This window comes from Parasteatoda tepidariorum, chromosome 8, assembly GCF_043381705.1.
Source record: "Parasteatoda tepidariorum isolate YZ-2023 chromosome 8, CAS_Ptep_4.0, whole genome shotgun sequence".
Classification (NCBI taxonomy): Eukaryota; Metazoa; Arthropoda; class Arachnida; order Araneae; family Theridiidae; genus Parasteatoda; species Parasteatoda tepidariorum.
Window position 1 is genome coordinate 70,698,324 of NC_092211.1, and position 15,190 is coordinate 70,713,513.

The 15,190-nt window shown below is 29.1% G+C and overlaps 1 protein-coding gene across 2 annotated transcripts in view; it reads left to right on the forward strand.

The window, feature by feature from the left end:
* The window catches only part of LOC107436411 (acid-sensing ion channel 5-like), a gene marked incomplete in the record, with an annotated part of 36,055 nt that overhangs the window by 13,887 nt on the left and 6,978 nt on the right, over positions 1-15,190 (forward strand). For both annotated transcript variants that reach the window (XM_071184591.1, XM_071184590.1), the window contains 3 exon segments: positions 1,688-1,910; positions 3,887-4,071; positions 10,995-11,125. In XM_071184591.1, the coding sequence (XP_071040692.1) occupies positions 1,688-1,910; positions 3,887-4,071; positions 10,995-11,125 (539 nt within the window).

Consider the following 15,190-nt stretch of genomic DNA (forward strand, 5'->3'; position numbering starts at 1 on the left):
TCAAACATCATGACCATCTTTAATTTTATGGTTATTTTATCATTTTATTATTAATTATTTTATCGATAAGTTATTATTAATGGGTCTGAATTTATCTAACCAAAATTAAGTTTTCGAATTTTATCAAAAAAAAAGGACTTTGTGTCAGAAATAAATTTTAAAATTATTTTTTTTAAATCTCCAAACCATAGAACATCATATCTGATTAAGGTTTAAAGTAAATTTTTTTAATTTAATGATCAATTAATTTAAAGCAAGTTTTTTTTTCTCCAAAAACTAATGCCTATTATGGTAATAGTATAAAAATTTCTAAATTACCGTTTTTTATTATTATAATATGATCTCCTAACATACATTTTGTACATTATTTTCTTTCCTCATAAGTTCATTTTGATTAATTATGTGTATTTTACCTTCATATAAGTCTGGTATTCGTCCAATAATTACCTTGTATTTTAGTTCTCCGAGCCTAAGAAAAATATCCTAAGGCCTTTAGTCTAAGGACTTATGTGAATATAAGTAGCCTAATAATGGTCTAATTATAGAATTTATTCATAACCTAAAGTCTTAATATGTTGAAATAGTTTAGAAAGTTTAAATTTTATATTACGTTAATGCTATAACAGCTTATAACTACAATGATAAACTATTATATTAATTTACTATTACAGTATTAATGGCCTATTAAAGATATTTAGTAAAAGACTTTAGTCTTTATACGTAGAAGTAATGTAGAAAATTTAAAAGAAAATTATTCTATATTACCCCTATACTGTCGTGCAATTGAAAAATCAACGTAAGGGACGAAAAATTCAAAATTGAAATTCTTATATATTTGGCATCTTTGCATGGCAGGCTGCATATTGCAACAACAAAAAAAGAATAAATAAATGAATAATTTCAAAAAATAATTTTATTCTATCAGTTTTTGTCATTCTATTTTAGAGTTCATAGCATTAACAGAAGAAGGAAAATATTTGCAAAACACTTTTCTCAGAATCAATCGTGAAGCGCTTGCGTAATTTTTTCAATTGCCCGGTAGTATAGTAATACTATAAGGAGCTAATAATTACTAATCTATTATATTGTTAATGTATTATAATAGCCTAATAGTAGTATTTGTTAATATACTTAAGTCCTTATACGTATAAAATTTAAAGAAGTTTTATTCCATGCAAAAACTATAGTAATATTAGGTTGTTAAAAAAGGTTTTGAAACACTCTTGCTGCATCCCTTGCTGAGCGATCTCGTTTATAGCATTAGCGAATCAAAACCCGAAGTTCAGTTTTATTCAAAGTCATCTAGAGCATATTGATGAAAGTTGAAGCTAAGATCACCAAAAAACAACAGCACAAAATCGAAATTCATAAAAAGTTGAAATTTTCGCAAGTGCTGCAGAACTTTTTTGACAACCTAATACTATAAGAGCTCATAATTACTAATTTGTATAGTATTAATGTAGTATAATATCCAAATAATAATATTTATTAATAGCTTAAAGTCTTAGAAATAATGTAGAACATTTTAAGAAAGTGACCTCAAACGAGCGTGTATTAATAGTTTTGAAATAAATAAACCTTGAAACAGTGCACAGATTTCGAAACTTTTAGCAAGAAAACTTTTTTCAGTAATTTAGATGGCTTAGAAGGTGACTTATTATTAAATGTATTTCAATTGATTTTACAGAAACGGAAGATTCTTTATCCTTAACAATGTACCATGCTCTGAGCCTCGGGTATCCTTACAGTGGTCTTACATTAGGTGAAAGGATACATTTGCAGGAAGCAATTACAAAATCTATGAGTAATAATAATACGTTATGGCTCCTTAAAAAACAACTGCAAGACTTTGAAAACAGTACCCTAAATGAAGAAGGAATTACGAAATTACTTTGGAACAGTAGTTACAAGTAAGGCTATAAACTAACTAGTAGTCATAGTCAATTTTTTGAATTAGTAAGGCCTATAATAAATTTTTTGAAAAATACATAAATTAAATGAAACAATCATCATGTAGGCATTTGAATTAGAGTAAATGTTTTTGATGTATTTAAAAAAAGTTGGCGCAAAATGAGTAATTTTAAATACTTTTGGCATCTTTCGGGTAATTTAAAGAACAATTTAATCGAATAAAAAACATACACAGTTATTACTTTTGCTTATCCAGCGAAAATTCCAGGAAAAAATGTTTTTTTTAATTATTAATAATTAACCATTTTTATTTAAATTTATAAGTGATGGAAAACTTTTAAAGTGTAAGGTGCATTAAAATTCCCAATTAACTTTAATCTAATTACTCGAAAAAATATATAATTGAAATGGAATAGATGAAATAACTCTCAAGAAATTAAAATTAAAAATCTTACTTTTGATTTTTAAATTTTATGATTATTTAAATCTATTTAACTGCACCAAAATCTATTTCGTTCAAATTTTGTTACATAAAATTACATGAACTAAAATAATTTCAAAAAGTGTATACCTACCTATTCAAACTTTTTTAGACCTTTACTATATAAAATAATAAATTTAAAAAAAATAAATGTTAAAAAATATTTTGTGTCTGTAATTATAGTTATGTGCGAAAATTTTCCGATATGTATACAAAGTTTTCAGTTGTGCTTAAAAAAAAGGATTCCAAACGTTCAACCTCTTCCTCAAATTTTAGATTTTATTTTTTGAAACTTATGAGTCTTAAATTATGTATATACGAAATAAAAGTTCTTGTTGAAACCTTTAAATAATTATTAAATTAATTTATGTAAAGTAAATCATAATTACAAAAAGTATTTTTTGTGGTATTCTTTAATTATTTCAAGAAAAAAAATTTTCTTACACTTTGCATAACCAGATTTAATAAATTTGAGCATTGTATATAATAATATAATAATAAAAGTGAATTTGATTTGGGATTTTTAGGCCTTTTTGAATTATAAGGCAGGGCTCCAAAATTGTACTGCCCAATATGTCCCGGGAATGCAAAATTTCAGATCAGGCATGCGTTCTTTCTCTTACAGCCTGGTCTGGCATGTAAATATTTTTTCAGATATGCAAGAAAATGCCAATCGCGTACTCCTTAAAACTTATATGTAAATACCTAAGATGTCAAAGGATGTTTAAGCATAACCAAAGGAAGTGAAATAAAAAATGCCCGTAAAAGGTAGTAATACTTTTTTGTCAATAATAATGCTCAGCAATTGCTATTACAACCTATGAGCAATGCAAAGCAACTATATCAATACTTATTCGTGATTAATACTTCTTTGTTCAAATGCTTACGATATACATGTAGAAAAAATTGTTGCTAGAATTACTGTTCTGTATGGTAGCAATACTTCTGTTTTTTTTTCTTTCTTTAAAAAAGACATTATTTTGTATTAAAGACCAAAATATATGGTATTCAAAAAAATCATTTGGTACTTTTTCCTTTCATATGGTAAAGAAAAAATAACCAAATGAATTATACAAAACTGAATAGTACATTTAACCAAACAAATGATTTTTATGCCATGTTCTAAGGTATCATGCATAAGATACAACATTTACTACCAAACATCAGGGTAATAAAATTATATTTTATTGCTGATTTTTCAAAAATCATTGCAAAAATCCTATGGTATGAATTACCATGCTTTCTGGTGCTCCCATGGATCTAAAAATTACGGTGAATTTTACCAAATTCAGATATTTTTGACCATACTTTTTTTCCCATTGTAGGATAAGGCTTTAAGAGGTTGATAAAGAGTTTTAATATGCGTCTTGCAATTATATTAATATGTTTCATTTAAAAATCTAACAATTTTGTTTCAAGACCTAAAAATGATAGAAAGAAATTAGATTGTTCGCATTGAACTTTTCTTACTGTAGTAAACTTTGTTTCTTACAGATGTGAAGAAGTTTTTGAAAGATGTTCGGTAGGTTTTCAGGAGTTGAATTGTTGTTCTGTGTTTGAGCCTATATTGACTACTTTTGGTTTCTGTTACGCACTGAATTATGAAAAAACCACTTTTGATCAGCTAGAAATGGAAACAATGCCTTTTATCATAGACCTTCATGTTCCCACAACAAACAGTATGTACAATCATATCAATACCAATCAATCATATGAGTACCTTTNTTGGGGGGGGGGGGGAATGATACGCAAGACATGCATCATTTTTTAATTAAATTTTTAAATTTGTCTTAAAAATTTTCCTTTATTTACAATAAAACTTTATTTTTCAGTTTTTTAGCCGTATAGAGTTTATATATATGCCTTTTTTATTTTAAAACCGTCGTTGAACAGCCAAACCATTTTTTTGGTATACGACTGCTAATGTTCAACTACGAATTCTTGTAATTTTGAGCCCAATCCAGAAGACAAGGCAACTTCTGGATCAAGTATTGGGAGAAATTTACCTTCGAGGAGGACTTTTTGATGGAACTAACTCGCATTTGCGTTATATGGAGAAGTCAACCACGAAACCTCCCACGGTTAGCCTGATGGCAAGGTAACTCTAACCCATGTTCCGTCTACCACTGCGGATAATTTACGTCAGCAATGTGGTCGGTGTAAGCCGAATGCAGAATTCGTATCGACCAGCCATCGCTGGGATTGGAACCCGGTTCATCTCATTAGAAGGCAAACACTCTATCCCCTGAACCCAAGGATTATCCAACCTCTTTTGCATTGGACCAAACTATATCACGTATCATATTTAAAAAAGATTAGTTTATACTGTAACTAAAAAATTATTACATAAACAGGTGCCACACATAATGAACTATCGAATAATATCAAATTTGTAATTTTATTTTGTTAAAAAGGAAAAAAAAAAAGGAAAAATGTTTTGATAAAAATAGGTAAACGTTCCATGTTTGTCTAATTTATTTTTCACTTATTCGGAACAATATGATTTTATGTACATATTTCAAATATTTTTACCAAATACGATGCCCTCCTTTCAGCTCAACCCAATTAGTGCTTGAAGGTTTTAATTCCATTAAACCATTGATACAGAAAATCTACTTCACACAAAAATAATTATTTTACTGTATTTTGAGTATGTAAATACAGTAGGAATTGTAAAGTTTAATCGTCAGTAAGAAATATTAATTAGAATTAGTGTAAGTATGTCAGTTTTAATTTAATATTAATAAAAGTAGAAATGTATAATTTAAAGTCGATTCTTCAACTGATTCCTTAATAATAATAGAACTGATTAGCCATAAACCAAGGAATTTAAATTAGGATTCTCTTATTGTTATTGAGAGGTCCTTTCCTGATACACTTACTAACACTTAAATAATTCTACATTTTAACAAATTATAAATTCCATATTATTTCTAAAGTGATGAAAAATAATTTGTTATTAAAGTTAGTGGGGGAAATAAATTTCTAGCGTTATTTGACACTTGAGAACGGCTAATTAATTGGAAAACAAGAGCAGAACACTGCCCTGGGCATTTCTGACCCTCTAATTCAAAGACTAACTCACTTTTAATGAATTTTGATGAGCAACCAAGTTACTTTTATTTTAAATTTCAGTGATCGTACGTCTGATAACCAAAGAACTTTTTATGTTACCGTACATAAATTATTACGTTTTTAAGAATTTGATGAAAATAATCAGCTGATAACTCTAACCAGTAACAATACGCATCCGGCATACACTATGAGAAAATTATTTGTGTACAATTTTTTATATTATCAATGAAATGTATCACATTCTTGTTTTTTACATACATCACAGCACTTCTTTTCCATCAATTAAAATTTGCATTCGAGCTCATCTTAAATGAAAATATTTTTTTGGAAAATTTTCGCTATAAACATTGATTTGTGCACTGCAAAAAATTCCGGATCAAATTACGGTATAAAGTTGGGATGAATCGTTCATAAAATCCATTTTACCATAAATTTTATTTTTACCGTAAAATTTATACCGTCATTTTTGCAATAATATTTATTTAATGGGAATGATTCAGTGATTCCACGGTAAGTGCTGTTGTGAAAATTACGGTATAGCTTATTTTTTGCTCCGTATCAAGTTCCAATAAAAACGGATTTTATTGTCAAAAGTACCAGCACCCTCAGTGTTCGCACTTTCTACCTTAATTTGATCTAGAATTTTTTGTAATGTGTGGCATAGGCCTAAAGTAAATTTTTTTTGCATTTTATTTTGTATTTTTTTCTTCATTAATTTATGAAAAAGCCGTCTCAATTAATGCTCATGGACCCGTGATGGCTCCCAATTCGTCTCCCAATGTGGTGAACTGGGTTCAAATTGGCTTGTAGGTATGAATTCCGAGTCCGATTCGCACCGACAGCAGTACCGACTTATAATTTCCTCAATGGTAGTGCCAGGAATCATGAGTTAGAGACCCCTTGCCTCGGGCTACACGTGGAAGGTTTCCTCTCGATGTAACGCAAATGTAGGTTAGTTCCATCAAAAAATCCTCCACGAAGGCAAATTTCTCCCAATACTTGATCCAGGAGTTACCTTGTCTTCTGGATTGGGTTCAAAATTGCAAGGTTACGGGAGTGAATGTCAGTAGTCGTAAACCCGAAATTGGGTCTGCTGTTCAAAGACGGTATTAAAAAACAAAATTAATGCTCACGTAAAATTAAAATTCATATATTTATGAGAAAGAGTCAAAATAAGGTAAGAGAAAAAACGGAATTGAAACTTAGAAAATTTTGTATTATTTCTGAACGTATTATTGTCATTTTTATTTTTTGATCCAAACAAAACGAAAAAAATGAAACTATGTTTTTTTCAGCCCTCAAGGAAATACTTTAAGGAAAAAGTGAACTAAATATTTAGGATCTAATATATCAAATAAGAAGCATTTAACGCAACCTAGAATATCTTTCAGAGATACGAATTTATTAACACCCTTATATTTTACCATTTTTTCAAATAATTGTTATTTGACTTTTCTTTATGATTTTTTTCTATTAGATCTTTAATAATTTACACATAATATTTTGTTATGGATACGTTGCTTGAATGTTGTCACATTAGCCTTAGAGAAATACAGTTTTCCGTCATTGTTTTACTGACATTATACACTTTATACGATCGGGAAGAAAATCAAACTAAATAATCTTTAATAGTTAGCAAACAAAAATAATTTCAATGCACTGCAAAAATTTTAATATGAAAAGTTTCCAAAAGATTAATTCTGAGAAATGAATTTAGAAAAGCATAATAGATAAATTTTTTTAAGTTACGAATAACTGTACACCAGAAAAAATTTAATTAGACAAAATCTTTTGAGGAAAAAAAAATTAGGAAGATTCCTTGAAGAAAGACAAGCTAAATACTAATACATTACTAATAACTATTTTTAAAAAATGTCCCAAAAGATAAATTCTCTGGTCGGAAACTTAAAAGAAAAAGACAAAATAGGGAAATATTGTTAAATTATAAATAACTGCATCCCAGAAAAAAATTTATGTCATTTGAGAAAAAAAATTGCTCTTTAGAAAAAATCCTTTAAGAAAAACCAGCTAAATGCCGATAGGTTATTAATAACTGCAGATCAAAAAACAATCAATTTGACATTATCCCTTAAAAAAATCTTTTCAGATAAAACAGTTAAATATTAAATTATCAATCACTTTAAATCAGAAAAAAACTTATTGGACAAAACAGTTAAATATTTTTAAGTTAACAATAACTGTAGGCAGAATAAATCGATTAGCCTTCATCTTTCCGAAAGCTGGCGATGTGCTGTATTTCTTTTCGATATTGAGTCAGTCTAAGTAAACATATCAAATCGAAATTGCAATTCAAGAAAGGATAAACTCAAACAAGTTTGGTTAATGCCATAGGTAACCCTATGTTATCAGTATAAAAACATCGTTCTAATAATCTTCTTTATCTTATAATTTCAGACAATAGATTTTTATCGTGACAACTCATTTATTTACTGTCTGATTACTCCTTGGCTACCGTATCATTTCACAATAATAGTTTTTTCTTTAAACTTTTTCTTGATAATTTTGACGTTAAACTCACAAACTTTTCTATTTTCTTTTGCTAATAAAACAAAAACTCTTATACGTAGACAAATGCATTTATGAAATTATCTTTAAAGAAAAACAAACTATAACTAAAAAATAATAATCGATGATGCTTGGAAATTAATTCAAGGCCAAAGAATAATGAATAAGACGTTGAATGCTTGTTTATTATAGATTCGAATTTTCGATCAATTGAATAAATGATTTTAAATTAAAAGAAGTTGGAAATTTTACGTTTGTGGAGCAATCGAAGAATATTATTCAGAAGAAAATTCGAAGAATATTATTTAGCATTCGAAGAAAAAATATGGAATAATTAAAAGTGGAAAATGTTAATATTTAGAAGTGACAACTTCAATTGAAGCATTTTAATAGATGATTTTAGCTCGTTTATTATTTTAGATTCCAATATTTGATCAATAAAAGATAAGATTTATAATGAAAAGAAGTTAGAAATTTCTAGTTTGAGGGGCGGAATATTACTTAACATTCGAAGAAAAAATGTGGAATAAGGAAAATGTTAATATTTAGAAATGACATTGGATCATTTTAGTTGATGATTTTAGCCTGGAATTTTTTAACTTTATATTGTTTACTAAAAAATAAATGTAACCGTATAAAAATCTGAGCACTGAAGAATTTTTCAACGTAGAACCATATCAGATTTATGACTGTATACCTTGGCTGTACTTAATACCTTGTAAGTTTGACCCCAAGGTGGAAGACAAGGTATCTTCCATGATCATTACTTGAATCAAGAATTGGGGTGAACTCACTTTAGTTAAGAATTTTTTGAATAAAATTAATTCTCATTTGCGTTACACGGAGAGGAAAACTATTAAAGCATCCTCCGGTCAGCTAGACAGTATGGGCATTCTAAACCATCGTTCTATTACTGTGTCTGTGCTATGTGCAAGCCGGGAGCAATGCACGAATCACCTTAACAACTCCCAGATTCAAACCGCGGTTACCTTATTCTAAGACGAACACTTTATGGTCTAAGCCATCCTGGCTCTTGAACTTGATATTGGAATTTAAATTTTTTTTAAGTTGAATTATTTAGAATTTTAGTTGAAAATAAATGGTTATCTTTAAATGTAAAAAATTTGATAGTTTGATTAGTATAATTTTTAATGTTTTAAACTTTGGCATCGGTGAATTGCAAAGCTTGTCTTTCAGAAAAAAATACAGAATTTTAAAGGAGATTTTTGGAATTTATGCAATAAGATTGATTATTCTTTTTCCAAAAAAGTCACCTTGATATTTATTTCTGATGTCTACATTGGAACAATGAGAGAAATGATCAAAAATACACCGTCTGAAGTATTCTTTAAAAAAAATCTCGCTTTTTAGATTATCTGAGAAGCATAGGAATGACAAATTATCTGTTGTCCAGACATAAGTGGTGGTCGAGTTTAGGCTAGCCGCTATTCCCTAAGAAATTTTCATAATATTCAGAGAGTTGACCGTCAATTATTCGGCCAGCTTCCTTCTTTAAAGGAAAAAAAGCCTAATCCAGAAATTTATTTATAGTTATTGATCTTTACCCCTAAAAAAACGGTATACATAAAGTTATGATAAAAAAAATGTCAGAATGAAACGATAAATTGATAAAATTCTTACTAAACTTACCTTATTTCAAAGCCATAATAGGATTTAACATTTTGCCTAATCGAAATTAAAAAATTTTATTATTATTGAATTCAATCAAATTCCTATTGCAGAGGACACTGTATGAAGCTTCCTAATTCAATTCAGTAGTATACACCCTTTATCATGGCAGTTACATAACCAGGCAACGGAAACAAAAAATTCTTGGGTTTGAGCATCTCTGTCACAGATTATTTATATTGGTGATCACGCACAACAAACATGTAACTCTCTCATTCTTTGGCAAACGACAGCATAGCACAAATTCGCCTTGCTCTACTGTTCGCATTGAGTCGACAAACAAATTAATCGTATAAGTCTCAAAAACTGCCGAAGCCTAAGCTGACGATAATTTTTACAAGAATGACATAAATTTACTGTTAGTGACCAAGCATTTTACGTAAAAAAACAAGAAACAAAACCTGCATTTTACAAGCATAAGTTTATTTTCACAGTCAGTGGAACACTTTTTGACGGTCACAGACTAGCGGTAAATCTTTAAAAGTGTGACCAAGACCCGTCTTTTGAAGCCTTTATACTGTCTCAAAGTAGTTTTTAGGCCTCTCTGCAAACATAACATGGGACTGGTCATGAATGGCGACCATGTGATCCATTGCTATACCATTGACAGGACGTTTTCCGGCGTCAATTTTCTTCGTTCCTTTATTAGAAAGCAAGTAAAGTTTGGTGCAGGTGTAGTTATGGTGTGAGGATGTTTCTTTTGGTATGGACTGTTACCCTTGATCCCCATTCCTGGTGAGCTCAACACCGACACCTAATCTGGACAACAATGTGCTTCTTACGCAGTTGCAATCATTCGGTTCAGATCATTATTACTTCCAGGATGACAACACCACTTCTCATGTTACAAGGTCCATCATGGATAGGTAGGATGACAATGGAATGAACCGAATGGACTGGCTTTCTCAACATCCAAACCCGAATCCTGTAGAAATCCTATAAAAAACCTCTGGGATGAGTCGGATAATCGAATTAAGGGATGCAACAACCGTCTAAAATCGGTAAAAGAACTTGCATGCATTCTTCAAGCCGATAGCCGACAAGCATAGCCCGGAAGGTTAATGCAATTTTCTTATTATTATAGCATAATTGGTAGATGGAGGCCGGTCTATATCTAAAAGTTTTAATCTATGGAAAAAAAATTAAAAAATTACTTATTTCAAACTATTCAAGGATAAGCAGGTCACTTTATACATTCCTTTTTTTTTTTGGACGTATCTTGAATCTCACGACATAATTAACACCATAATATAGGATGAAAACGTTCATATAATAAATATAATTCATCATAAAAAAGTGATTTATGTTTCAGCTACTGATTCTGAAGAAGGCTATTTGCTTTTAGTGCACGATCCAAGATTCAAGCCTAGAATGATACTCCCTAAAGATGGACTTCTAGTTGCACCGGGAGTAACAATGAGCTTACGACTCACTCTACGAATAGTAAGTTCATTACTTTTGCAATATTACTATTTAAAAAGAATCAAAATTTGGCTAAAAGTATTTTTGGGATTTTGGACGAACTGGAGTATCAGGAACGTATCCTCTAATTATAAGACTTTATCTCTTAATAAGGAAAAGACAATAGTTAGAAAGAGCAAGAAAATTTAAATAAAATGTAGTATGAAATGATTTTAGGTCTGATATTTTTCAATGCATATTTATGCCGGATATAGTTTTGTATTGTTATGGGTACTAACTGGAAATCAGTTGCCACTGACAAACCAATGAATCTTGATGAATTTTCAAACTACATTTTAATATTTCATCATTAAATGTTGTTTTGATGGATGATTTAATTCCTTGAACAATACATATAAATTTCAGGAAAATAAGCTCATGAGTTTCTTTATCAATTAAATTACGGTTCTAGTCTGAGCCCTTTGAGGGATATTATATANTAGCGCAATAAAGACAAGAAGAAAAAGGAGAAAAACTAATTTTTTTTTTAAATATTTATTTTTTCATTTACTCTTTTCATTAATCTTTATTATTTTCCATGTTTTCTCTAACTTTTTAACTTTTCCGTTAATATTTCTAACTTTCCCATTAAGTTCTTTTAACTCTAAGTTTTCCTGTTTAAAGGGCATTTGATTAACTTAAGGATATTCTTGCAATCAATTACCTTTCAGAATTTTGGGTTAAATTTTGGAATCCATTGAAGATGCGTAGATTTTTCATGATGCAACTTCTAGCAAAACCTCCGGCCCAAATGTCCAAACCCCAAGACCCTGATTGATGAAGTCTTTTTCATAAAGAATTCATCATAAGGTGTTAAATAAAACTTATAAAAAATCAGCTTGGGCCCCGTCTATGGAAATGACTTGTTTTTTCTTTAAATAAGATCATAAGATCTTATTAGCTGGCATTCGGTAATTTATATCTTGGGTTCTAAAAATAAATTTTGAAATATATTTGAAACAATCAGAAAAAAGGAAGAAGAAAGGAAAATGTTGAAGCGCAGCTACTCTTTTTTAAACAAAGGAAAGAATAAGATGAAAATATTGATCATTGAACTTATAATTCACTCAAGTTCCTTTTGTCAGAAAAGTCAGAAGATTCTTTTTATTTTCCTCCCATGCGAAGTAAATCAAAAAGGATAAAAGCAGGTCATCAGTCAGAAAATCAAAAAAGATAAAAGCAGGTCATCGAATCAACAAAAAATTTAATATAAAAATACTCAATAGTGTCTCAATACTCAATAGTGCCATGTCAAAAATATACAACTTTAAAAAAATCATGTGAAACAATAAATTTCACTTAATAGAATCGTCGAATAAGCCATCTGGATAATTTCAACTGCTCAGAATCACATGATATCAACACTTATTGAAGATTCTAAAAACTGTAAACTGCGAGAAACAGCTGTAAGAAACTGTAAGAAACAGCACGAAAAAATATTTCTTTCTGATTTTCTTAGCGTAACTTTACGTAAAAGTTTTAAGCAAAACGTTTTTCCGATGAATTATTTTTTTTACCATATTTTGTGGATGCGCATTTTTCTTCTAAAAGGGCAAGTTATTTTTTTAAAACAATATTGTGCTCCTGAAAGGAATTTTTTCAGTTTCAAAAAGAAGTTTATCTGTTTCTTTGTATTTCATTGGATATAATACGCATTAAATATTTGTTAAAATTATAATCCTCGTAAGGTTTCATATTATAAATTGTTCATTACTAAGAAGTGAACTTTCTAAAACATAATAAGCTAAAATGGTACAAAAGATTGAAGTATATTACATAAATATCCTCTTATAGTTCGAGTTATTGATTTTTCCTTATTACTTTTAATTGAATTATTTTTAACTAAATTTTTGAAGAAATTTACGTATGAAAACAAGAAATAACGAATAAATCATGAGTCGAATATATCGATGATTAATCATAATGATGTTAAAAATAATTTAGGAATTTATAGGGAACCGGATTCTGTTAATTCTAAAAGTATTCAAACTTCTAATAATTTCAATAGAACTGAAATTTATTTCAGTGTAGAAAACTATAATTTAAATGCAGAACAAAATGTTCTACTTTCTTTTCTACTTTTCTTTTCTAATTCTTTTTCTGTTCTACTTTTAAAATGGCAAAAAGCATGAAAACATTAATTTGTGGTTCAAATTGTTTGAAAATCAGGCCGATTTATCCCCTTTACATAATTTTTATATGATAATAAGTTTTTACACTGAAAAGAGTTGCTGCTTCTTCGTAGCCATCTTAATCTAAATTCATTCACTCAATTAAAAAATAGTTAATCGATGAATTTCTAGTCGACTATAACACAGTCAAAATTTATGAAATTTTTTTTTAAATCGAAAAAACACGTTCGTACAAATTTGTGCAAGAATATATTTCTTAAATTGAAAGAAATTGCAAGCCAAAGTATAATTGATGAACAAGCTTTAATAAAATTTTCTATTAACGACACATCCGAAATTTTCTATTAACGAACAAAGCAAAACTATATTATGTTTGTCAACTAATTTAAATGATTTTAAGCACAAACTCAGGATATATGACCGAATTTGCACGGATAGAGAACAAAATAAAATACATACTAATCGCTCACCTTACACTACTCCTAAACAACTAAAGCAAAATGTGGTTAAACTTGATTTAAGTAATTATATAAAATATAAAAACCAGACAACACATGCGATGAAAGATTTACCCCCAGAATAATACATAGAAAGTCAACAATCCGTACAGTATAAAGATCAAATAAAAAAGAAAGATAACTCGAGTAGCAAGTAAAAATCAATGCTAAACTTGAATACGGGATCAACAATAAATTTGATGACCGAGCATATTGTATCAAAATTGAATGCTCCCATTAAAAGTTGTATAGGGATAAATGTAAAGGGATGAAGGAAAATTAACATTTGTTAAAAGAGTGCTCCTTTAATTTAAAAATTTGTGATTTGGTTAGATCGACTGAGTTTCTAGTACTAAAAAAAGATCTAAACTATGCCATACAGGTGATACAATCTTTAAGTGATTTTCGCATCGTTATAAATTGTGTAGAGCAAATTGTTTCCCAAGGAAACTGATCACTTTCACACCTCCGGAAAATCGCGACTTGACTTTACAAGTTATAAATGAAAATACAATGGAAATAAGCGTCAGTAAACAAACAACTAATAAAACAGAGAAAGGGAACATTAGACAAACAAATGCAGAAATAAATATGACAAATAAAGTGAACAAAAATAAACATTCGACGGAAAAAAGAAAAAAAAATGTCTGAAGATTTCGAATGTTTTTGAGATAAATTCTGTGAATAGAAACACAATTTATCAGAATGACACCCACGAAACAAAGGAAATAACAGAATATGTCAAAATTTCTGATTTACTAGGAATTTGAAAACAATATGAGGACATTTTTGCTGAGACCGAAGACCCTGATAGGGGAAACCTTTTCCTTAAAGAATTCATCATAAAACGTTAAAGAAAACCTATAAAAAATTAGCTTGGGCCTCATCTATGGAAATGAGTTGTTTTTTCTTCAAATAAGATCATAAGCTCTTACAAATATATATATATATATTAATATTTAATGACATATATATTTGTTCCTTTCTTTAAAAAAAACAAAAAACAATAGATTCTATTTTGACATCTATATTGTCACTGCGTTGCGAATAACGACACGCGATTACGAAAATTAATTTTCACTTTTTGATGCAGCTCCAGACAGCTGCATTATAAATTCATATAGGTTTCCTGTGCTTTTATTTATTGCTCTTTGGCAATTTACACGCGTTTTTGTTTGTGTTTTTTTTTGTTTCTGATATTTTGATTTTGATTCGATAACAAGACTAGACACTACTCCATAGTTGATCAGCAATATATAATTTAAAATAGTCGCATATTTGTAAAAGAAGTTCAGATTTTTTCCGAAAATGTCGCTTTTGAGCTACTTTTTGTAAAAATAATTTGGGCTAAAAAGAAGATATAGAAGGGCTGGTTCATTTCATACTCAAAGCTGACGTCACGCCGCACACAGATCTCA